Source organism: Anomaloglossus baeobatrachus, chromosome 8, assembly GCF_048569485.1.
Source record: "Anomaloglossus baeobatrachus isolate aAnoBae1 chromosome 8, aAnoBae1.hap1, whole genome shotgun sequence".
Classification (NCBI taxonomy): Eukaryota; Metazoa; Chordata; class Amphibia; order Anura; family Aromobatidae; genus Anomaloglossus; species Anomaloglossus baeobatrachus.
Genome location: NC_134360.1, coordinates 156,815,152 through 156,841,506, shown reverse-complemented (window position 1 = coordinate 156,841,506; position 26,355 = coordinate 156,815,152). Strand labels below are relative to the sequence as shown.

Sequence of the window (26,355 nt, the reverse complement as noted above, 5' to 3'; positions counted from 1 at the left end):
TGGCATCCGTGGTGAGGATCACCCAGGACGGGGCCAGGAAGGAGCGCCCCTGGGACAGAGAGAGGGGCCGAAGCCACCACTGAAGAGAGCTCCTGGTCTGTGGCGACAGAGCCACTAACCTGTGCAAGGAGGAAGGCCGCTTGTCCCAACAGCGGAGAATATCCAGCTGCAGGGGACGCAGATGGAACTGGGCAAAGGGAACAGCCTCCATTGACGCCACCATTTGACCCAGCACCTGCATCAGGCGCCTGAGGGAATAACGGCGGGGCCTCAGTAGAGAGCGCACCGCCAGTTGGAGGGACTGCTGTTTGACTAAGGGCAACTTCACAAGTGCCGGCAAAGTCTCGAACTGCATCCCTAGGTACGAGAGACTCTGGGTCGGAGTCAGAGTAGATTTGGGGAGATTGACAAGCCACCCGAATTGGGCTAGAGTGGCGAGAGTGAGCGAGAAACTCTGCTGACAGTCTGCGCTGGATGAAGCCTTGACTAGAAGGTCGTCCAGGTAAGGAATCATTGCCAACCCCTGTAGGTGCAGGACCGCAATCACTGCTGCAATGACCTTGGTGAATACCCGAGGAGCTGTGGCCAACCCGAAGGGGAGAGCAACGATTGGAAATGATCTTCTCCGATTGCAAAACGTAGCAAACGCTGGTGTGAAACTGCAATTGGCAAATGCACATAGGCATCTCTGATGTTGATGGATGCCAGGAAATCCCCTTGGGTCATTGAAGCAATGACTGATCGCAGGGACTCCATGCGAAAGTGCCGCACCTGAACATGCTTGTTGAGAAGCTTGAGATCCAGGGTGGGCCGGAAGGAACCGTCCTTTTTGGGAACTAGGAAGAGATTTGAGTAGAAACCTCTGAACCGTTCCCGGGCGGGCACCGGTACAATTACTCTGTTTGCCTGCAAGGATGCCATGGCCTGCGAGAAGGCGGCGGCCTTGTAGCAGGGGGGAGTTGAGAGAAAAAATCTGTTTGGCGGGCTGGTAGAGAATTCTATCCTGTAGCCGTGGGAGATGATATCCCTCACCCACTGATCGGAGACGTGTTGAAACCACGCGTCGCCAAAGTGGGAGAGCCTGCCACCGACTAAGGACGTTGCTGGCGCTGACAGATAGTCACGAGGAGGCTGCCTTAGCGGCAGCACCTCCTGCGGTCTTCTGTGGACGCGCTTTTGGGCGCCAGTTGGATTTCTGGTCCTTGGCTGAGTTAGTGGGCGAGGCCGAGGGCTTAGAGGACGACCAGTTGGAGGAACGAAAGGAACGAAACCTCGACTGATTCCTACCCTGGACAGGTTTCCTGGTTTTGGTTTGTGGCATGGAAGTACTCTTCCCGCCAGTAGCTTCCTTAATGATTTCATCCAGCTGTTCACCGAACAAGCGGGACCCAGCAAAAGGGAGCCCAGCAAGGTACTTCTTTGAAGAAGCATCTGCCTTCCACTCTCGAAGCCACAAGATCCTGCGGATAGTGAGGGAATTAGCCGAAGCCACCGCAGTGCGGTGAGAAGCCTCCAGCATGGCAGATATGGCATAGGATGAAAAAGCTGAAGCTTGGGAAGTTAAGGTAACCATTTCGGGCATAGATTCCCTGGCGAGGGAATTCATCCCCTCTAGAGAAGCAGAGATGGCTTTGAGAGCCCACACTGCTGCAAAAGTCGGGGAGAACGAGGCCCCCGCCGCTTCATATACGGATTTGGCCAGAAGGTCAATCTGGCGGTCAGTGGAATCCTTAAGGGAGGTGCCATCAGCCACCGACACAACGGTCCGGGCTGAGAGCCTAGACACCGGGGGGTCTACCTTTGGGGACTGATCCCACTCCTTGACCACCTCAGGTGGAAAGGGAAAGCGGTCATCAGAACCACGCTTTGGGAAGCGTTGGTCAGGACAGGCCCTGGGCTTGGCCACAGCGGCCTGAAAACTGGAGTGGTTAAAGAACACACTCTTCACTCTCTTAGGCGAGGTAAACTGGTGCTTTTCTGCTAGAGAGGGTTGCTCCTCTGATACTGGCGGATTGAGATCCAGTACAGAATTAATGGAAGCAATCAAATCACTAACATCTGAGTCACTTTCTGACAGATCAATGGGGCACATGGAGTTAACCTCCGAGCCCCCCGTAAAGGCATCCTCCTCATCCTGCGAGTCAGCTCCTGAATCAGAGCCGCGGGACGAGGAAGGAGAGGGGACCCTGCGTCTCTTCTTAGGAGGACGGGGTCTGGGACCAAATGATGAATCCTCTGTGAGCTCCGGTCCTGAGAGACCCCTAGCAGCAGAGGCTCCCTGTGAAGGGGGCTGATGCATGTTCAGCAAAGTCCTGGACAGATGTCCCATGGAGTCAGCTAAAGACTGGGAGATAGACCTAGAAAAGGCTTCTACCCAAGCCGGAGGTTCAGGCACAGGAGCAGGAGCAGCCAGAGAGACCACTGGGGGTGAGACTCCAGGCTGAGGCACCGCCAGGTTAGAGCAGGCATCACAATGTGGGAAAATGCTCGGTTCAGGCAGCAGGAGCTTACATGCAGTGCATACTGAATAAAGCTTTGGAGCCTTGCTCCTCGTGTGAGACATGCTGCTGGAGTGGAGGCTCTGCCAGAGAATGAACCCCAGAGAGTATAAACAGAGGTCCACAACCGGAGACCGGTTGTGGCTTACCGGACCGCTGGAGCGGTGTTGTGTGCCCTCCAGATCCCGAAGCCCGGGCCCCCAAGCACAGCACCTCAGCAGAGATGCTGCAGACCAGCGCTGCAATGCAGAGAGAGCGCTGCAATGCAGAGAGAGCGCTGAAAAAATGGCCGCCGGAGCGAAGAGAGGGGGCGGGACTTGCTTAGGAGCGGGAACTCATAGAGACCTACAGGGGAGGGGAGACACACAGCAGTGGGGAGTGTCCCTCCCCTGTGCAAAACGGCCACCGGGCGGAGCCGAGCCTGTCCCTCTACATGAGAGACAGGCGAGGTCAGTGAAACCGAAACTAGGCCTCCGGCGAAGCCGGGGCCTAAATTTGAGCGGCGCGGCCGGCACGCAGGCACCATCGGCGCGGTTCTCAGGCGACAGCTAGAGAACCCGCCGGAAATGTTAGAAAACACAATCAGCACACTCTCCCACAACAATAAAGTACAGGGACCCGGAAAACTAAACGTCTCAGGTACTTAGCTTGCTGAGACGCAGGGCCATGTCCCTGGGGATGAGTGCTCCGGTCCAGCAGGGTCCTGAAGGGCTGCGGATGGAGACCGGTCTCCTGCCAAGCATGGAGACCGTGCTGGCTCCCACTTCAAGCCAGAGCCCAGGAGGGATGGTGAAGGAGCACGGCATGTAAAGGCTCCAGCCTAGGAATCAACCTTACAACACCGCCGACACAGTGGGGTGAGAAGGGACATGCCGGGGGTCCAGACGTGGACCCCACTCTTCAATCTTGTTCCAAAAGGAAAAAAATCATATGAGAATGCATGTGTGGATGTATGCCTCCTGAACACAAAGCGATAAACTGGCTGAGTCTGCTCATCAGGGGGTGTATAAGCTCAGAGGGAGGAGCTACACTTTTAAGTGTAGTACTTTGTGTGTCCTCCGGAGGCAGAAGCTAAACACCCATGGTCTGGGTCTCCCAAAGGAACGATAAAGAAAATGTCAGCAGGTGCTCTGAATTAAGGAGTCAAAACGTGAAATATTTAGCTGTAACAGAAGGCAGTTTATTTCACGAAGGGCTGGGAAACGGTTCAATAATGTGCATCTGCAAGCAACCATGAGGCATGATGGAGGTTACTTGCAATTTGAAGCTGCATTTCAGCAAATGAGTGACAATATTGTTGATTTTGTCTGGAATTACATGAAGGCCTCAATCACATTTCAATATTTGACAAAACCTGGAGCGTCTCCAAAACACTGAACAGGTGTCAACATCTTTTAATTATAGTTTTTCTGTACATTCCACTTCTGGATTTGGTAAACAGACACTGATGCCAAAATCCTGACGTGTTAAAGAGGCCGAAAGGAAAGAAGGATTTCCACAAGCTTACATCCGTAAAAGATCTGTGGTTAATTTTCCAAGATATTTGGAATAATCTCCTCGCCAAGTTCCTTTAAAAACTGTGTGCAAGTGACAAGTGTACCTAGAAGAACTGATGAGGTGTTCAAGGTAAAAGAAGGGTACACCAAATATCCATTTGAGTTAGGCTGCTTTCACACATCCGTTTTTTTCCGTGCGGCACAATTCAGAAAAAAACGGAAAGAACGGATCCGGCGTGTGTTTCCGCCGGATCCGTTCTTTCCCCCATAGACTTGTATTATCGCCGGATTGTCCTGCATGGCCTTGCGTTGCATCCGGCTTTTGCCGGATCCGGCGTAAATAGCTGATCCGGCGGCCAGATGGAACGCTGCTTGCAGCAATTTTGGTCTCCGGCGAAAAACCGTATGGAGCCGGATCCGGCGCCGTGCAGCGTGAGTTACAATGAAAGCCCATGGACGCCGGATCCGTCGTCATCCTGCATATGACGAAATCCAACGACGGATACGGGGTTTTTTTCTGGGCATGCCCAGAGTCTCTCTCTGTCGGTCTGTCGGTCTCTCCCTCCTTCATACTCACCGATCATGGGCGCGGCGCTGCACGGCTGTCGCACTGCTCTGGCGGCTTCTCCTGCCGGCTGCTCATTATTCCATCTCGTAATCCCCGCTTCCCCCGCCCACCAACGCCTATGATTGGTTGCAGTGAGACACCTGTCACTCAGTGTGGGGGGCATGTCTGACTGCAACCAATCACAGCTGCCAGTGGACGGGTCTATACTTTCCAGTAAAATAAATAATTAAAAAAAAACGACGTGCGGTCCCCTCTAATTTTGATACCAGCCTAGATAAAGCCACACGGCTGATGGCTGGTATTCTCAGGATGGGGAGCCCCACGTTATGGGGAGCCCCCCAGCCTAACAATATCAGCCAGCAGCTGCCCGAAATTGCCGCATCCATTAGATGCGTGAGTCCTGGGACTCTACCCGGCTCATCCCAAATTGCCCTAGTGTGGTGGCAATCGGGGTAATAAGGAGTTAATGGCAGCCCATAGCTGCCACTAAGTCCTAGATTAATCATGGCAGGCGTCTATGAGATATCCTCCATGATTAACCTGTAAGTTAAAGCAAATAAACACAATCACAGAAAAATCCTTTATTTGAAATAAGACAAAAAAACACCCTCTTTCACCACTTTATTAACCCCCAAATACCCCTCCAGGTCGAACTTAATCCACACGAGGTCCCACGATGCTTTCAGCTCTGCTACATGAAGCTGACAGGAGCGGCCATAGAACACGGCCGCTCCTATGAACTCCATGCAGCAACTAAAGTGAGTTGCGCGATCAGCAGTGACGTCACTCAGGTAGTGCCGCTGTGTGTGCGGTGATGATGGGTGCGGTAGTGCCAGGGTCTGTGCGGTGATGATGGGATCTCTCTCTCATGGAAAAAAAAACAAAACACGGATCCGATCTTTGCTGGATCCGTCACATCAGTTTTTACACAATCTGCGACGGATCCGTTGCATCAGGCACAAGCCGGATTGTGCCTGAGGGCAAAAACGGATCTGTGAAAGCAGCTTTAGAGTTCTCTTTTGCTCACTTTGCATTTTAACTGATAAAAATAACTACTAACACTCTCTATTTGAAACCAATCTTACTTTACAGCATTCCTCCCATCTAAAAACTTGTATAGAACTGCACACACACACAAACTGTGTGAAAGAAAATTGGTGACGTGTTCAATACTTATAAGTAAATAGATTTCTAAAGGTGGTATTGACTTGAATTTCTCACCAGACGTCATTAACAACCCATCCAATCCACACAGACAAATAACCCAGACCATAGATGTCCATAAATTATGTGTAACAATGAGAAGTGACACAGGAAAATTATTGAACACTGTAAGGGATTCATTCACTAACAGCAGTCAAGGCAGGCACAGGCAACGCGATTTATATAAAAAAACAAAAACAGGAAGATTTATTTAAAATCCATCAACTTCCAGGGAATGAAAACAAACAGCCTTTACTAACACCTTCACTCCCAGACAGCGAATGACAAAGGTGAACTCCCTTTTATCACACATTCCAAATCCCTCTTAGCACTATAGGTGCTGTGTCCTGCTCCTCCAATTGTCCTCATGTCCTTCTCCTACATCACAGAGTCTTGCCACCTCGGTGACACTAACCTCCAGTTCCGGACCTGTCCTGTTGCTACCTTACAGCACTTACTGAAATGTAATTATTACTTTGTACAAAACCCTTTGTTAGTGAGGACAGCTTCTAGATGCCTCCTGTATGGAGAAGCTAGTTGCATGCATTGCTCAAGTGTGATTTTGACCCATTTTTCCACACAAATACTCTTCAAGTCTTGAAGGTTCTGATGAGCCTGCTTCTCCGGGTCCTACATTACCAAGGCTTAACACATTGGTAACACATACATTCAGTCCCGGACCTGTGTTGATACCACTTTTCATAACCTCCCCCTCTGCCCAAATCCAGGGAGCTGGGCACTTTTAACCACCCAACCATGACCCCTATTTTGCCAAGGCTTAACCAAGCCTATATGACATAACTGGTGGGGCTCCTTTTCCACTGGTTCGTAAACTTAATATTCTCCCTCACTAACCCTTTCCAACACCTTTTGTAGGGGCCCTGCCACTTAATGGGGAACTGTTCACCACTGTGGGTACCAATACCCACACCTGATCCCCAGGGTTAAAATTAAATTATTTTACCGAAACAACCAACTATCCCACCTAAATCGTGATTCTTGTGCCAAGAGAAGGCGCTCTTACCTGGCCCCACTCTTTGGTCCTTCAACACAACCAACCTTTATGCCCAGCTAAATGAGAAACACGATTATAGGGAACAGTCAGCACCCTTACTCCACCCACCCCCATTTGGAGAGCATTTTTTAGTTAAGTCCCTGATTAGGGAGAGGTTCCAAACAATCCCCTAGACAGCTCCAGCTCAGGATATTGGTTTCAAGGAATGCTGTCACCTCCTTTTTGCCCATCCGTACAAACCATGGCAACTCGTTGGCCTCGGCTTACAACAAGGTTTTTTGAAAAGTGACTTGGCTGTTAGCAAAGCTACCCGGTGATATCACTTGCCCCCACGAAAAGTCACATCCAATAATCATAGGCTGTAACAAGTTTTTCACCACACCGCTCTGTGGAGCATGGATCCGCACTATGAGCCTATGTTGACCTGTACCACAGGTAAGTTCTTGGCGTCTCCATGGATGCATTTGACGTCCATCACCTTCCCCGGGATAAGCCGATGTGGAAGTATGGCCTTTATCAGGGTTACCAAACTTTCAGAATATAGGAGATCAGTCACTTGCACCCAGTTCCCGGATACCTGGCATGCCTGAGGCGCCTCACCAGTCACCAGGATGAGATATGAAACTGTATGTAGGATATGCGGTGTAGAAGAAGCACCGGCGGGGACTCAGCCAACATAGCTGATTCCAGGAAGCAACATTATTTTTCAGTTGGCTGAGGCCCTGCCCCTTCTGGTCACATGGGCATGACATCAGCACTTAGGGGGAGGAACAGGTAGGGGATGGAAATCACTATGAAAACCCACCCAAGCTATCAGCAGATCGGCAGCTGCTGTCAATCAAAAAGCTGCTCACTTTACAAACTATACTAGCTTGTGCTTCAAAACCTATACATCCAATCTCATAACTACAGGTATGTATAGAATCAGCATGATAGTGCCAGTATAGCACTGGCTTTAGGTTATATAGGAAAATCCTGGTGACTGGTTCGCTTTATATCTCACTGTCATCACTTTTCTTTTGCTTATTTGTTTATAGTCAGAGGTTATGCAGAAATAGGAAAGGTTTCAAGAGAACTCCCAGCATGAGATGGTGCACTCTACCTGGTGGACTGTGTCCTATATTTCCACTTAAACATGGATCCATATAGTAAGGATTAGTCAGGAGCAGACTAAGCAGCTACTGGGCTCTAACCACCGATTTAGTTTCATCAGCTGTTTGATACACTCAGACCTAAAGGAACCACATCTTTCTTGAATAACCTAAACTTACCATAAATGTGATGTCCCACATTCTCCATCTATGGCACCTGCAAAGGCTGTAGGTTACTGAGTCTTGTGAAATATCATCAAAATGTCTGGCTGATCGGTGATGGATTTTACTCACCAGGTGAGGACGGATTCCCTGTATGGAGTGAACACTTTCTTCTTCATCTGAGAGTTTTCCGATAGGGCAGAGATCACTTTTCCTAGGGTCAACAAGGATTTGTTGATACTGACGCCTTCCTGTGGGCATTGGAGAGACATTAGGGATGTAATATAGGACTTTATATATTTGTATAGCGATGTGCTTCTTCTGGTTCACACCTTCAGGCGCTCTCCGCTGGTCTTTGCAGAGGTACATCTTTCACTGCCCGCCAGATCCACGAGGTTGATCCTGCTGGTGACCCGGTGATCATGTTCTTCACCGTCCACAATCTCTGTCTGCAAGGAAATAAAAAAAAAAAAAAAAAAAAAAAAAAAAGAAGGGAATTTTGTTACTTACCGTAAATTCCTTTTCTTCTAGCTCCAATTGGGAGACCCAGACGATTGGGTGTATAGCTACTGCCTCCGGAGGCCACACAAAGTATTACACTAAAAAGTGTAAGGCCCCTCCCCTTCTGCATATACACCCCCCGTGGGATCACGGGCTGCTTCAGTTTTAGTGCAAAAGCAAGAAGGAGGAAAGCCAATAACTGGTTAAACAATTCAATCCGAAGGAACATCGGAGAACTGAAACCATTCAACATGAACAACATGTGTACCCGAACAACCAAAAATCCCGAAGGAACAGGGGCGGGTGCTGGGTCTCCCAATTGGAGCTAGAAGAAAAGGAATTTACGGTAAGTAACAAAATTCCCTTCTTCTTCGGCGCTCCATTGGGAGACCCAGACGATTGGGACGTCCAAAAGCAGTCCCGGGGTGGGTAAATTAATACCTCAAGTTTGGACTGTAAAAACAGCCCTTCCCTACATGGAGGCAACCGCCGCCTGCAGGACTCTTCTACTTAGGCTGGCATCCGCCTAAGCGTAGGCATGCACCTGATAACGCTTGGTGAAGGTGTGCAGACTCGCCCAGGTAGCCGCCTGGCACACCTGCTGAGCCGTAGCCTGGTGCCGTAATGTCCAGGACGCACCCACGGCTCTGGTAGAATGGGCCTTCAGCCCTGATGGAACCGGAAGCCCAGCAGAACGGTAGGCTTCAAGAATTGGTTCCTTGATCCATCGAGCCAGGGTGGATTTGGAAGCCTGCGACCCTTTGCGCTGACCAGCGACAAGTACAAAGAGTGCATCCGAGCGGCGCAGGGGCGCCGTGCGGGAAATGTAGATTCTGAGCGCTCTCATCAGATCCAACAAATGCAAATCCAATTCATATCGATGAACTGGATGAGGACAAAAGGAAGGTAAGGAGATATCCTGACTGAGATGAAAAGGGGGATACCACCTTAGGGAGAAACCCCGGAATCAGGCGCAGCACTACCTTGTCTTGGTGAAACACCAGGAAGGGAGCTTTGGATGACCGCGCTGCTAGCTCGGACACTCTCTGAAGAGACGTGACCGCTACCAAAAAGGCCACTTTCTGTGAAAGTCGAGAAAGTGAAACATCCCTCAGAGGCTCAAAGGGCGGCTCCTGGAGAGCAATTAGTACCCTGTTCAGATCCCATGGGTCTAACGGCCTCTTGTACGGAGGGACAATGTGACAAACCCCCTGCAGGAACGTGCTTACCTGAGGAAGTCGTACTATGCGCTTCTGAAAAAATACAGACAGCGCTGGGACTCGTCCGTTAAGGGAGCCGAGCGACAAACCTTTTCCCAAACCAGATTGCAGGAAGGAAGGAAAAGTAGGCAATGCAAATGTCCAGGGAGACACTCCCTGAGCAGAGCACTAAGATAAGAATATCTTCAACGTCTTGTGGTAGATCTTGGCAGACGTCGGCTTCCTAGCCCGTCTCATGGTGACAATGACGTCTTGAGATAATCCTGAAGACGCTAGGATCCAGGACTCAATGGCCACACAGTCAGGTTCAGGGCTGGAGAATTCAGATGGAAAAAACGGCCCTTGGGACAGTAAGTCTGGCCGGTCTGGTAGTGCCCACGGTTGGTCGACCGTGAGATGCCACAGATGCAGGTACCACGACCTCCTCGGCCAGTCTGGGGCGACGAGGATGGCGCGGCGGCAATCGGAGATGATCTTGCGTAGCCCTCTGGGCAACAGTGCCAGAGGGGGAAACACATAGGGTAGCTGGAACTGCGACCAATCCTGAACTAAGGCGCCTGCCGCCAGAGCTCTTTGATCGTGAGACCGCGCCATGAAAATCGGGCCCTTGTTGTTGTGCCGAGACGCCATTAGGTCGACGTCCGGCCTCCCCCAGCGGCTACAGATTTCTTGAAACCCGTCCGGGTGCAGAGACCATTCCCCTGCGTCCATGCCCTGGCGACTGAGGAAGTCTGCTTCCCAGTTTTCTACGCCCGGGATGTGAACTGCGGATATGGTGTATGCTCTGTCTTCCACCCACATCAGAATCCGCCGGACTTCCTGGGAGGCTTGCCGACTGCGTGTTCCGCCTTGGTGGTTGATGTATGCCACCGCTGCGAAGTTGTCCGACTGAATTCGGATCTGTTTGCCTTCCAGCCTCTGCTGGAAGGCTTGCAGGGCAAGATACCCTGCCCAGATTTCCAGAACATTGATCTGAAGGGTGGACTCCTCTGAAGAGAGTCCTTGCCCGTCTGAGAAAGGGGTACGTTCCTGTCTAGGGACGTCGACTTCCCATACCATTGGCGAAGAATGTCCTATAGAAGTGGACGCAGATGAAACTGCGCGAAAGGGACTGCCTCTGCATGAGGCGTCTTAAGGGGTGTGACTGGCCTTGAAGGAGAGACTGCACCCCCGTCTGTAGTGAACGCTGTATGTCCAGCGGGAGCTGCACTATCGCAGAGAGAGTGTGAAGCTCCATGCCAAGATATGTCAGCGATTGGGTCGGTGTCAGATTTAACTTTGAAAAGTTTATGATCCACCCGAAACTCTGGAGAGTCTCCAGCGCCACGTTCAGGCTGTGTTGGCATGCCTCTTGAGAGGGTGCCTTGACAAGTAGATCGTCCAAGTAAGGGATCACAGAGTGACCCTGAGAGTGCAGGACTACTCCCACTGCTGCCATGAACTTGTGAAAAGCCGTGGGGCTGTCGCCAGACCGAAGTGCAGGGCTACGAACTGAAGATGCTCGTCTTCAATAACGAATCGTAGCCAACACCGGTGCTCTGGAGCAATCGGCACGTGGAGATAAGCATCCTGATGTCTATTGACGCTAGGAAATTTCCTTGAAACATTGAGGCAATGACGGAGCGGAGGGATTCCAACCGGAACCGCCTGGTTTTCACGTGCTTGTTGAGCAGGTTTAGGTCCAAAACGGAACGGAAAGAGCCGTCGTTCTTTGGTACCACAACCAGATTGGAGTAAAAACCGTATCTTGTTCCTGAGGAGGAACAGGGATTACCACTCCTTCTGCCTGCAGAAGAGCATCGGCTCGGTCGGGAGGTGAGGAAGTTCTGAAGATCTAGTCGGAGGACGAGAACAGAACTCTATCCTGTACACGTGAGACAAAATGTCTCTCACCCACCGGTCTTTGACCTGTGGCAGCTAAATGTCGCCAAAGCGGGAGAGTCTGCCACCGACCGCGGATGCGGAGAGAGAGGGCTGAACGTCATGAGGAAACCGCCTTGGTAGCGGTTCCTCCGGCTGCCTTCCTTGGGCGTGATTGAGCCTGCCAGGAATCTGCGCCTCTCTGAGCCTTTTGAGTCCTTTTGGACGAGGACAATTGGGACCTGCCCGAGCCTGGGAAGGACCGAAACCTCGACTGTCCCTTCCTCTGTTGGGTGTTGTTTGATCTGGGCTGGTGTAAGGAAGAGTCCTTACCCTTGGACTGTTTAATGATTTCATCCAATCGCTCACCAAACAGTCTGTCACCAGATAATGGCAAACTGGTTAAGCACTTTTTTGGAAGCAGAATCTGCTGTCCATTCCCTCAACCACAATGCTCTGCGTAAAACCACGGAGTTGGCGGACGCCACTGACGTACGGCTCGTAGAGTGCAGGACAGCATTAATAGCGTAAGTCGCAATGCAGACATTGCGAGGTTAAGGACGCCATCTGTGGCACAGATGTACATGTGACAGTGTCCACGTGCGCAAGACCAGCTGAAATAGCTTGGAATGCCCATACGGCTGCGAATGCTGGAGCAACCGACACGCCGATAGCTTCATAGACAGAATTCAACCAGAGGACCATCTGTCTGTCAATGGCATCTTTAAGTGAAGTCCCATCTTCCACTGCAACTAGGATCTAGCCGCAAGCCTGGAGATTGGGGGATCCACCTTTGGACACTGGGTCCAGCGCTTGACCACGTCAGGGAGAAAAAAGGATAACGTGTATCCTTAATACGATTGGAGAACGCTTATCTGAATAAGTGTGGTGTTTCCGGATTGCTTCTCTGAAGTCAGAGTGGCCAGAAAAGTACTCAATATACGCTTGAGATACTGAAAAGGGATTTCTCCTGCTGTGAAGCTGACTCCTCCACCGGAGGAGCTGAGGGAGAAATATCCAACATTCCCTTGATGGACGCTAGAAGATCATTCACTATGGCGTCACCATCCGGAGTATCCGGATTGAGAGCGGTCTCAGGATCAGAGTCCTGATCAGCTACGTCTGCCTCATCATACAGAGAGTCCTGCTGGGACCCTAACCAGTGATGAAGCCGAGTGCCGCTCCCAGCGAGCTCGCCTAGACTGTCTGGGACTGTCGTCCGTGTCAGAGCCTGCGCCCTGGGATGCATGGGACCCCCCCGGAGCACTGATTTGTTCCCAATGAGGGCGGCCAGGGAGCATTGTATCAACATTGCCCATGGTCCGTCTGGACTGCAAAGTCTCTAAGATGTTAGTCACAGTCACAGACAATCTATCAGCCGAAACTGCAACTCCGTCCCTGTCCCTGGACAGGGTTCACAGGTGGTTCCTTTGGCCACCTCTAGCAGAGACCCCGGCTGACCAAGTGCTACAGGGGAGCATTGCACACAATGGGGACAGTGGAACCTGCCGTGTGGAACAGTATCACGTGCAGTACAAGCAGCATAGAAAGCCTGTGCCTTGGCACCCTTTCTTTTTTGCGGCTGTTGTCTAGCCATCTAGAAGCATATAGCCAAGAATAGAGACCGTACAGTGCAATGTATAGCATACAAGCAGAAAGTACAAATGAACACTTCAGCACATGCAATACAAGCAGCCTTGCTTTTTTGCTGCTGTAGTCTAGCCATCTAGGCATAAAGTACAAATGGCATTAGTGGGGTCAGCACTTCAGGTGCTGCTTACCGCCCGCACAAAGGCGGGTGAGTGGTCGCCCGAATCCTGTGACTGGTTGCCCAGAGCTTGTCTCCCTTCTCCAGCCCAGACTGCGTGCAGGAATGGCTGCCGGCGTCTTGTGAAGAGGGGCGGGCCCTGGGCGTGCCCCAGACAAGAGCGGGAAACTGGCGTCCCACTGTGTCCAGTGAAGGGGGCTGGAGAATGCAAAGCAGACTCCAGCTCTCGGCGCTGACTTTCTGCACAGCGTCCCGCCCCTCCCCTGACTGGCAGGGCTGGGGGCGGAAACGAAGTGAAAACTAGGCCGCAAAGCCGGGGACTCGAGTAATAAGCGCAGCCGTCCTATGTGCACGGCCAGCGCGGAAGTCCCCGGCGCCCACAAGTCCCAGCCGCGCCACAGTGTAAAACACCCCGCAGCGGCCGGCGCGGCAGTTTCTAACACATAAATTCACTCAGCTAAGCTGCAGTGAATAATAGCACAAGCGCTCCGCGCTGTTGTCCCCGGCGCACTAGCACTCCCAGCAATGCTGGTGTGTGTGTGCGCGATGTGTACGGGGACACAGAGTACCTTAATGTAGCAGGGCCCTGTCCCTGACGATACCCAGCTCCATATCCAGCAGGTTCTCCGGGTCTGTGGATGGAGCCCGGTCTCAGTGCCTGGAGACCGGTAAGATCCCACTTCACCCAGAGCCCCGAGGGGGGATGGGGAAGGAAAACAGCATGTGGGCTCCAGCCTCCGTACCCGCAATGGGTACCTCAACCTTAACAAACACCCGACAAAAGTGGGGTGAGAAGGGAGCATGCTGGGGGCCCTAGTATGGGCCCTCTTTTCTTCCATCCGACATAGTCAGCAGCTGCTGCTGACTAAAAACAGTGGAGCTATGCGTGGATGTCTGACCTCCTTCGCACAAAGCATGAAAACTGAAGCAGCCCGTGATCCCACGGGGGGTGTATATGCAGAAGGGGAGGGGCCTTACACTTTTTAGTGTAATACTTTGTGTGGCCTCCGGAGGCAGTAGCTATACACCCAATCGTCTGGGTCTCCCAATGGAGCGCCGAAGAAATAGAAATTTGATTATTGCTCTGATAGTTTGTTGTTCCATTTTACACAATCTGAAGCAGCTAATTATACATATAGAGAACACAGGGAAGATTTCATATATGTGGTAGGCAAATAACGGATATAGTTTCTTCATCACACTTTGGAAAGCTGCATTATCACCACTCTGGAAAAACCGCAGTTGTCAGACATGTAATAAAGCTTTGAGGGCTTCTACAGAGGGGGATGAACTGAAAGGGAATCTGTCACCAGGTTTTTACCACCTAATCTGAGGGCAGCATAATATAGGTGCAGAGATCCTGATTCCAGTGATGTGTCACTTTCTGGGCTGCTTAATGTAGTTTTGATAAAAGCACTGTTTAATCAGTAGAAGATTATCATTACAGGACTACTTGTCCTGCTGCCAGGTAGTCAAGCATATTCATGAGCTCTGTATAACTACTAGATCTGCAGCAGAGAAAAACAGTGATTTTATCAAAATGATAGCAAACAGCTCAATAAGTGACACATCGCTGGTATCATGGTCTCTGTCTTTACATTATGTTGCTCTCAGATGAGGGAACCAAAACCTGGTGAAAGATTCCCATTAAAGAGTAACCATCATTTTAATTTCTTGTTTATAAGTCACTTATACATGTGAATAAGAAACTTTGTAACATATCATATTAGAGAAATCCATTTCTTCACCCTCCAGGACTAAATCTTTCATTTTCAAAATTCTCCTCAGTTCAGGAATAAAATCTGTATCTTCAGGGAATATAGACTTTCCCATTACTGAGATAGGAGATGGCAGTTGGTGCTCATGACGTTCTATGGAGAATTTGCAGCAGGATGTCTGTCTCTGCCCCTAGCTGCTCCCCCTCCCCTCTCCATGGAATGTTAGGAGCACCAACTGCCATCTCCTCTCTCAGTAATGGGAAAAATTGATCTTCACCGAATACAGATTTTATCCATGAATTGATAATGAATGATCAGTCCAGGAGGAGAAAGAAGCAGATTTGTCTGATAAGATATCTGACAAAAATGCCCATTTCCATGTGCACTATTAATTTATTAAATGAAAATTGAAATGAGTCCCAGTGCCGATTCCATCCAAACACGACCAAAATCCTAGTTCACCACTCCATACTGGGCAAAGAGGGTTAACCATGTAAGGGGATGGTTGCCATGGGAACGAGTCCCTGGGTATAGCCAGCCTGGTGGGAGGGGTCAGTCAGTCAGTAGTGAGGAGAGTGTAGAGTAGCACACAGGAGAGGTGTGTGGATGTGCCTGAGCTGTAACGGTGACCCCCGGGGGCACAGGAGAGAGGTCGCCAGGACGGGTACCAGAGATACAGCTGGGACCAGAGCACGCACGGGGCACAGGGCCCTAGGTCAAGCGTAAGTTTTAGACTGTTTGGCAAATGCCTGTCCGGAGAGGACACCTTCACGGACTTCACTGAACCAAATAATCCGGGGGCATCAGCAGTAAACTAGGATCGGGGTTCGGACACTTACCTCCCCACAGGGTCCGCACTGCATGCCGTACGGAGAAGGAGACTGTACCCCAAAAGGACAGTCTGGGCCCCCAAACGCTCCACGCTACGGGGACCCAATCAACAGAGACTGCCGGGGACAGAGCAACCTGGGTCACTACATTGGCACGGGTCCTCCAAGGGAGCTGAACCAGCAAGCCGACGGTCCATGTGAGCAGAGATTGTTAAAGACAACCTTGTGTGGTCTCCAATATTGCCCCATTACATCTCCTGGGCACAGCCCTACCTGCGGAGGGCCTACCATCACAGCTGCCACTACCACCAGCCCTGGGAGTACCCACGTTCAGCAGCGGCGGTTCTCCATCCCTAACCGCAACCCGCAGGTGGCGTCACATGACAAAAACTCTTATCTCCCCTGTAAATAGCCCCCATTAACAAAAGGGTCCCAGAGCACAGGACTGTACAACAGCCACGAGAGTGACATTCCCATTTGTTACTGCCCGGGACTGAGTACCCCCTTCTCTGGGCGCTACACAGCAAAACTGTTCTTAGATAAATTTTCGATCATTAAGGTGACAGCTTGAATATAAACACATATGGGACAAAGGGTGAAGCTTTTCTTTACTTTTTGAGGCCAGGTTATTGCTCTCTGCTTTCAATAGCGACATCAAACATGCATATCAGCCCTTATTCAAGTTTTAAGAATCCCCCTGCAAGTATTCAGAGACAGCGGGTGTACCGCCCCCGCGACAGCCGACGGGCTGCTCGGTTCCGGAACCGCAGTGGCTCGAGGGGACTCCGGACCCAAGGCGGAGTCGAGCGGCCGCTCGAAATGAAAAAGGGGAATAAAAGGGTGGATTGAATAATGTTCGTGACGCCACCCACGGGTCGTGGTAAAAATGGGATACCACCGCTGCCGTGTTTAGGAGAGAGGGAGAGCGCCCGGGAGCGATGGGATGGCAGCTATTGATGTTAACCCAACCCCTCCATGGGCAGGGGAAGGTGTCCCGGGGCTCGGTGATGGGAGGCAGGGGACCCGTTGTAGGCAAAGGGGCACAACATACTCACACAGTCCAGAGATGCTGACACCGGGTAAACCAAAGTCTTGAACGCCCTGCAGCCAAACACGCTGGGTCCGTGCCCTTTTGGTGTTGCTGGTTGATCTGAAGCCTTGTCCCTTGGCACTGTGTTTAGTCTTGGTGGATCCCTTTCGCCTAAAACTACTCGGGTCCCGCTCACCTGCGTGGCTAGCAGAGTGAGCTTGCTCTCAGGGTTCACACTTGGGATTTTCTGGACAATTTTGGGAAGTCCTATCCCCCTTGTTGCGCTAGTACCCCGATTTTAGAGCGGGTGGAGAGCGGTTCATGAAGATTCCGTCCTCATCGGGTGAATTACTGGGCTGCATAAAGCTACTTCCCAGCCTAGGGTCCGCGTACCCAGTCGTGCCCTGGCCCCAGCCCAGTTGTAGCACAAGGCGGCTGAACTGCCCTCCGTGGCAGTACCGTGCCCCCTGCCACTACCCCCTGCGACCAGGGTTCCAGCTCCTTCCAGGCCAGGCCAATGTCTGCCACCTGGGACGGGTACAGGAGCCCAGCTCCGCAGCGTGACCTTTCCTGTCACTGCTCACTGACACTCTCTGACTACAACTGACACTTCTGGCCCTCCTTCTACCATCCCTCCATCTGGGCGGCCCTAGCAACACCAAAGGTACAGGACCCGTAACCAAGGAGGAGCGGGTACCATGCAGAAGGGCAGATTACACGGCACCCTTGTGACGATCTGATAGGCCAGGGCATCACACAAACATATTTCTGGTCCAAAGTGAATATACTTGTATACTACGTACTGTCTGAGCAAATACCCTGGCAATACAGCGGTGAGACTGGAGCAGCTGCTGGCTCGTAGATGATTGCCTACACTGGATACAATTACATCCTAAGTGTGTATGTGTTTGCTACCTCACAATCTAAGCAAAGTCGCCTTCATTCACTGACTGCAAAGATCTTACAATGCAATATACGTAAAATACTAAATATATTAGAGAGATGCATAAAATTAAAGCATATCTGTCATCAGATACAATAAAGCTGCACATATTACTGAACAGATCTTAGACCTGATAATGCTGCTGTGTTTACTTTGAAAATACATGTCAGAATGTCGGTATTAAACTCTGTTTAAACTACCTCAATCTCCGCCTACCTAGCCCGTTCCTCAGTGTCCCTCCTCCCTACTGAGGTCTCATACTGCTCAGTACAAGCTGCAGCTGTAAGTCAGGGAGGGTGGATGGAGATTGATACACTTCAACTCATAAAACGCTTATCTGATCAGTATTATTCACCTGTTCTGATATGGAGTTTCAAAGCAAATATACCTGGCTAATCATGTAGGGGAGAACAATCTAATCTAATTTTCTGGTTACATTAGCTGCCTTTACCTTGGTCTGGGTCATAATGAGAGTAAACACAGAGTGGGACCGGGAACTCTTATCATTCATCCCAGTTGCAGCAGTTGCCCGTTGCTTATTTCCCAGCTCTAGCCAACTCTGAAACAAAGTAGATATTACTCACTTAAATCATAAAATTTATTAGAAATGAAAACAAATTCTGTTAATATACATAAGCAAGGACGAAATAGGGAAAAAAGGGATCTGGCAATTATAGATTTATATCAGGATTAATTGATCCCAGAGAACAATCAAATCAAAATATCTTCTGTACAAAGTAATGTGGGCATCGCTGGTAGTCAGTGGCAAATCCAGCTGTAAGGGCCTGTTCACACATTGCATTTTAGCTACTTTTTTATACAAAATTAAAAGCTCTTTTTAGGCCCTGTGGAAAAGAATGCGCATGTCACTTTTCCGCAGCCCCCAAGCCTAAAAATATCAGCTAGCAGCCACCCGGAATTGCCGCATCGATTAGATGCGACAGTCCCGGGACTCTACCCGGCTCATCCCGATTGCCGTGATGCGGTGGCAATCGGGGTAATAAGGAGTTAACGGCAGCCCATAGCTGCCACTAAGTCCTATGTTAATCATGGCAGGCATCTATGAGACATCTTCCATGATTAACCTGTAAGTGAAAGTAAATAAACACATACACCCGAAAAAATCCTTTATTTGGAAAAAAAAAAAAAAAAACTCACCCTCTTTCAAGCATCATCTTTCTATCCATGCATTATCTATCTATCCATGCATTATCTAACTATCTATCTATCCATCATCTAACTACGAAGAAGAAGGAAATGGCAACACACTTTTTTTTTCAACGTCCTTTATTGCATTGAAGGCATAAAAGCACAGGTACCAACCCGTGGAAAAAACGCGGCAATACCTTGGCAAAACTGCGACAAAACCGCATATGGTTTTCGGGTGCGATTTGCTGCGGGTGCAGTAATTTTTCAGAGGGTCCGGAATTTTCTTAAGAAAATTTTATTTTCTAGTGAGCACAGGGCCTTAGAGTATCAGTAAAAGCTGAGAGATTTCAGAAATCTTATACAACATTGTTTTATTTTTTTCCCCTGACGGAGTTGGAAAAATGCAACATTTTACAAAACTGCAGCAGGTGAATTCTTTAATGTGTAACTGCCATTTTAATTTTTTTTATTTCATAAATCAATATTACACATGAAAATAACCAGCTTTGTAATATCTCTTATCAGCCATCTGCTTCTTTCTCTGCCAGAACTGATCGGTCATTATCAAAATTCTCAATTCTGAGGTAAAATCTGTATTCAGTGAAGACTTTCCCATTACTGAGATAGAAGATGGCAAATAGTGCTGATGAGAGGCAAAGCTGCCTCTAGCTCCTCCCTCTGCCTCTAGCTCCTCCCTCTCCTGTTAGCTCCTGCCTAGAGCTCCTCCCTCTGCCTCTAGCTCCTCCCTCTCCTGCTGGCTCCTGCCTACGGCTCCTCCCTCTGCCTCTAGCTCCTCCCTCTTCTGTTAGCTCCTGCCTACAGCTCCTCCCTCTGCCTCTAGCTCCTCCCTCTCCTGCTAGCTCCTGCCTACAGCTCCTCCCTCTGCCTCTAGCTCCTCACTCTTCTACCTACATAGAATCTCATCAATAACAATTCCGATCTCAGTAATGGAAAACTATTATACCCCACACATCTGCAGATCTGAGCAATAGACATGTTAGGCTAACAGGTGTGGGTGGATTGGAGCTCCACCTGCGCCTATTAACCCCTTAGGTTACACTTTCAAACTCTCACAGTGCAATCTAACCTACTTCAGTGAGCATCGTGCTGCTCCCTACCGCCATCAGCAGCCCCATGACGCAATCCCAGGACGCCAATGGGTTGTCATTGCAGCGTGGAGTCAGATGATGACCAGTCACTGCCATGACGTGTTTCCTGCAAATGCCAGCAAAGTGCCAACACTCACAGGTGTGCAGCATTTCTCCAGACATATCCTTTCTCTGCAGACTTCACCCTCTTGGAACTCTTGTATTATAAATTATTCTTGGTGGTATTCCTTCCATCCTGCTCCATTATTTTCTTCAAATCTTTTGAAACAGCCCTCTTGTGGAGGTATGAGAGAAAATATTACCCTTATGTTCTGACTGTAACCACGATATACTGTTAGCCATGCAGACTTTATGATACGCTCCGACATAGTATCTATAATATATGGTTGTATATTATGTAATATATGTAAATATTGATTTCTTTATTTTTCACTTCACAGCGACTGTACATAAGGCCGTTGGGCCGAAACGTCCATCATTTGTCGCTATCAAATAAAAAAAAAAAAAAAAAAAATAATCACCTTTTTTGCAAAGAAAAAAAAACTTTTTGTCTTTATTTTAACAAGAGAGTGCAGTGTCACTATATATAGACATATCTGTACACTGCCACCATCTAGTGGAGGAATAATCTTAAATTACTTACCGTTAATGATTTTTTTCCAGAAGCCACGACAGCGCCACCAGAGAGATAGGTCCGCCCACCCTAGGACAGGAAACCCACTGAAATAAAAGGGCGGCTCCTCTCTCTCACATCAGTTTGGTTACAGAGCACAGAGAGGAATACCAGAAACAGGATAAAACAAGAACAAAATCATCATCCACACCCCCAAAAGGTAAACGATACTCGTCGGACCGTGGACATGAAGAGCCCCGAAGGGTGAAAAAAAGAAAGTGCTGGGAAGCAGTGGCGCTGTCGTGGCTTCTGGAAAAAAAAAAAGAGAATTTTGTTTACTTACCGTAAATTCTTTTTCTTATAGTTCCGACATGGGAGACCCAGACCATGGGTGTATAGCTTCTGCCTCCGGAGGACACACAAAGTACTACACTAAAAGTGTAGCTCCTCCCTCCGAGCATATACACCCCCTGGATGACAAATCTAACCAGTTTAGTGCAAAAGCTGAAGGAGGACATCCACCCATAAGTAGAGAGAGTAAAACCCGGAATAACCGGAACCTCTGTCTACAACAACAGCCGGTGAAAACTCACGGAACAAGAACTGCCAACAGGCAACAGGGAGGGTGCTGGGTCTCCCATGTCGGAACTATAAGAAAAAGAATTTACGGTAAGTAAAAAAAATTCTCTTTTTCTTCATCGTTCCTTATGGGAGACCCAGACCATGGGACGTCTCAAAGCAGTCCATGGGTGGGAAATAAACAGAAACTGAGAAGTAGGCAAAACCTAACTTCACAAATGGGCGACAGCCGCCTGAAGGATGCGTCTGCCCAAGCTCGCATCTGCCGAAGCATGAGCATGCACTTGGTAGTGCTTCGAAAAGGTGTGCAGACTACACCAAGTGGCAGCCTGACAAACCTGCTGAGCCGTAGCCTGGTGCCTGAAAGCCCAGGAGGCACCGACAGCTCTGGTCGAGTGCGCCTTAATCCCTGGCGGAGGGGGCACCTGAGAACATTGGTAGGCATCGGATATGGCCGACCTAATCCAACGAGCTAGGGTCGGTTTAGAAGCCGAGAGACCCTTGCGCTGACCCGTGGTTAGCACAAAAAGAGAGGTGCACCGCCTAAGAGCGGCGGTGCGTGACACATAGATCCGGAGCGCCCGCACCAAATCCAAAGTATGCAACGCTTTCTCAAAGCGATGCACAGGGGCCGGACAAAGGGAAGGCAATGAAATGTCCTGGTTGAGGTGGAAAGGAGACACCACCTTAGGGAGAAAGTCCGGAGTCGGACGGAGAACCACCTTGTCTTGGTGAAAAACCAAAAAGGGTGACTCCGAAGAGAGCGCAGCCAAATCAGAGACTCTCCTGAGAGAAGTTATGGCCACCAGAAAGACCACTTTCTGTGAAAGTCGAAACAAAGAAACCTCCCTAAGAGGCTCAAAGGGGGGTTTCTGTAAGGCCGTGAGGACCAGATTAAAGGTCCCAGGGATCCAAAGGCCGCCGGTAAGGAGGAATGATGCCAGATGCGCCCTGCATGAAGGTGCGCACCTGGGCCAGTCGGGCGATACGCCGCTGGAACAACACTGACAGAGCCGAGACCTGTCCCTTGAGGGAATTGAGGGATAGTCCTAGCTGCAGACCGGACTGTAGAAAGGACAGGATGGTCGGCAAAGAAAACGGCCAAGGAGCATGGCCGGAAGAGCGACACCAGGACAGGAAAATCCTCCAAGTCCTGTGGTAAATCCTGGCCGAGGAAGACTTCCGAGCCTGAGTCATAGTGGAGATGACCTCGGAAGGAATGCCTGAAGCCGTCAGGATCCAGGACTCAAGAGCCACGCCGGCAATCTGAGAGCCGCAGAATTCTGGCGGAAAAACGGACCTTGTGAGAGAAGGTCTGAGCGGTCCGGGAGATGCCACGGCATTTCTACGGACAGACGGAGCAGGTCTGGGTACCAAGCTCGCCTGGGCCAGTCTGGAGCAATGATTATAACCCGACGGCCCTCCATTCTGATCTTGCGCAGGACTCTCGGCAAGAGAGCTAGAGGGGGAAACACGTAGGCCAGACGGAACTGGGACCAATCCTGAACCAGCGTGTCCGCCGCCAAGGCCTGAGGATCGTGGGAGCGAGCCACGTAAACCGGGACTTTGTTGTTGTGCCGGGATGCCATTAGATCCACTTCCGGAGTGCCCCACTTGCGGCAGATTGAGCGGAACACTGCCGGATGCAGGGCCCACTCGCCGCTGTCCACGGTTTGGCGGCTGAGATAATCTGCCTCCCAGTTTTCTACGCCTGGAATGTGGACTGCGGATATGGTGGACTTGGAGTCCTCCGTCCACTGAAGGATGCGATGAACCTCCAACAATCGCCAGGCGGCTGCGAGTCCCGCCCTGGTGATTGATGTAGGCAACTGCTGTCGCGTTGTCCGACTGGACTCGAACGTGCTTGCCCGCCAACAGATGGTGAAAAGCTACGAGAGCTAGAAGTACAGCCCTGATTTCCAGCACATTGATTGAGAGGGCTGATTCGGACGGAGTCCAAGTGCCCTGTGCTCGGTGGTGGAGAAATACTGCTCCCCAGCCGGTTAGGATGGCGTCCGTGGTGAGGATCACCCAGGACGGAGTCAGGAAGGAGCGTCCCTGAGACAGAGAGAGGGGCCGAAGCCACCACTGAAGAGAGCTCCTGGTCTGTGGCGACAGAGCCACTAGCCTGTGCAAGGAAGAGGTCCGCTTGTCCCAAAAGCGGAGAATGTCCAGCTGCAGAGGACGCAGATGGAACTGGGCAAAGGGAAACGCTTCCATTGACGCCACCATCTTACCCAGCACCTGCATGAGGTGCCTGATGGAATGACGGCGGGGCTTCAACAGAGAACGCACCGCCAGATGAAGGGACTGCTGTTTGACTAAGGGCAGCTTCACAAGTGCCGGCAGAGTCTCGAATTGCATCCCTAGGTACGTAAGTTTCTGGGTCGGGGTCAGAGTGGACTTGGGCAGATTGACAAGCCACCCGAATTGGACTAGAGTGGCGAGAGTGAGCGAGACACTCCGCTGACAGTCTGCACTGGATGAAGCCTTGACTAGAAGGTCGTCCAGGTAAGGGATTACTGCCAACCCCTGGAGGTGCAGAACCGCAACCACTGCTGCCATGACCTTGGTGAAAACACGAGGGGCCGTGGCTAACCCGAAGGGGAGAGCCACGAATTGGAAATGTTCCTCTCCGATTGCAAAACGTAGCCAACGCTGGTGTGAAACTGCAATTGGCACATGCAGATAGGCATCTCAGATGTCGATGGATGCTAGAAAATCTCCTTGGGTCATTGAGGCAATGACCGATCGCAGAGATTCCATGCGAAAGTGCCGCACCCGAACATGCTTGTTGAGAAGCTTGAGATCCAGGATGGGCCGGAAGGAACCGTCCTTCTTGGGGACTAGGAAGAGGTTTGAGTAGAAACCTCTGAACCGTTCCCGGGCGGGAACCGGAACAATTACTCAGTTGGCCTGCAAGGATGCCACGGCCTGTGAGAAGGCGGCGGCTTTGGAGCAGGGGGGAGTGGACATAAAAAATCTGTTTGGCGGGCTGGAAGAAAATTCTATCCTGTAGCCGTGGGAGATGATATCCCGCACCTACTGATCGGAGACGTGTTGAAACCACACGTCGCCAAAGTGGGAGAGCCTGCCACCGACCAAGGACGTTGCTGGCACAGCCAGATAGTCAAGAGGAGGCTGCCTTAGTGGCAGCGGCTCCTCCGTTCTTCTGAGGACGCTGCTTCGCGCGCCAGCTGGGTTTTCGATCCTTGGCTGAGTTAGTGGACGAAGCTGAGGGCTTAGAGGATGACCAGTTAGAGGAACGAAAGGAACGAAACCTCACCTGGTTCCTGCCCTGGACAGGTTTCCTGGTTTTAGTTTGTGGCAAGGAAGTACTCTTCCCGCCAGTAGCTTCCTTAATAATTTCATCCAGTTGTTCACCGAACAGCCGGGACCCAGCAAAGGGGAGCCCAGCAAGATACTTCTTGGAAGAAGCGTCTGCTTTCCACTCTCGAAGCCACAAGATCCTGCGGATAGCGAGGGAATTAGCGGAAGCCACCGCCGTGCGGTGAGAAGCCTCCAGAATGGCAGACATGGCATAGGATGAAAAAGCCGAAGCCTGGGAAGTTAAGGCAACCATTTCGGGTATAGAGTCCCTGGCGAGGGAATGTATCTCCGCCAGAGAAGCAGAGACTGCCTTAAGAGCCCACACTGCTGCAAAGGACGGGGAGAACGAGGCTCCTGCCGCCTCATACAGATTTGGCCAGAAGGTCAACCTGGCGGTCAGTGGGATCCTTGAGAGAGGTGCCATCAGCCACAGATACGACTGTCCGGGCCGAGATTCTAGACACCGGAGGATCTACCTTTGGTGAGTGAGCCCACTCCTTGACCACTTCTGGTGGAAAGGGAAAACGGTCATCAGAACTACGCTTTGGGAAGCGTTTGTCAGGACAGGCCCTGGGCTTGGTAACAGTGGCCTGAAAACTGGAGTGGTTAAAAAACATACTCCTTGCTCTCTTAGGTGAGGTAAACTGGTGTTTTTCTACCAGAGAGGCTTGTTCCTCTGACACTGGTGGATTGAGGTTCAGTACGGAGTTAATGGATGCAATCAAGTCACTAACATCCGCATCACCCTCAGATAAATCAATGGGGTACATAGAGGTAGCGTCCGAGCCCACAGTAAAAGTATCCTCCTCGCCCTGCAATTCAGCTCGTGAATCAGAGCCGTGGGACGAGGAAGGAGAAGAGTCCCTGCGTCTCCGTTTAGGAGGACGGGGTCCGGGAACAGATAAAACATGCTCTGTTAGCTCTGCAGAGCGAGTCGGAGCAGCAGAGGCGCCCTGAGAAGGGGGCTGATGCATGGTCAGCAGAGTCCAGGACAGCTGTCCCATGGAGTCGGCAAAAGACTGGGAGATAGCTCTAGAAAACGATGCTACCCAAGCCGGGGGTTCAGCCACCGGGGCCGGAGCAGCCGGAGGTACCCCTGAGGAGGCTCCAGGCTGAGGCACCACCATGTTAGAGCAGGCATCACAATGTGGATATGTGCTCGGTTCAGGCAGAATGAGCTGACATGCAGTGCATATAGAGTAAAGCCTTGCTCCTAGTGAGAGACATGCTGCTGAGGTGGAGGCTCTGCAGTAAGAATACACTCTTTTAGAATAACCCCCTGAGAGTGTATAATAAAGCCCACAACCAGAGGTTGTGGCTTACCAGACCGCTTCTTGTGTGCCCTCCGGATTCCACAGCTCGGACCCCCCAGTAGATGCAGAAGTTGCAGCAGCCAGCGCCGATCAGTGAGTGAACGCTGATAAAATGGCGCCGGAGTGAGGAGGGGGGGCGGGGTTTAGCCCAAGAGTGGGAACCGGAGGGCCAAGGAGAGATACAGGGGAGGGAAACATCTCCTCAGAGAGGAGTGTCCTCCCCTCTGCTGAACGGCCGGTGGGCGGCGCCGCACTGTTCCCCTGCATGACTGACATGCAGGGGCACTGAAAACGAAACTAGGCCGCATCTGAAGCCGGGGCCTAGATTTTTCCATGCGGCCGACGAGCAGGCACCCTCG

At 50.8% G+C, this 26,355-nt stretch overlaps 1 protein-coding gene across 1 annotated transcript in view; it reads right to left on the bottom strand.

Moving 5' to 3' along the window:
- Window positions 1-26,355, bottom strand: part of KIF14 (kinesin family member 14) — a 185,857-nt gene that overhangs the window by 119,127 nt on the left and 40,375 nt on the right. The window contains exons 8-10 of the mRNA XM_075320953.1: window positions 18,355-18,462; window positions 8,366-8,482; window positions 8,166-8,284 (exon numbers count right to left, since the gene is read on the bottom strand). Coding sequence (XP_075177068.1) covers window positions 8,166-8,284; window positions 8,366-8,482; window positions 18,355-18,462 — 344 coding nt within the window. The remainder of the gene's footprint in view (window positions 1-8,165; window positions 8,285-8,365; window positions 8,483-18,354; window positions 18,463-26,355) is intronic.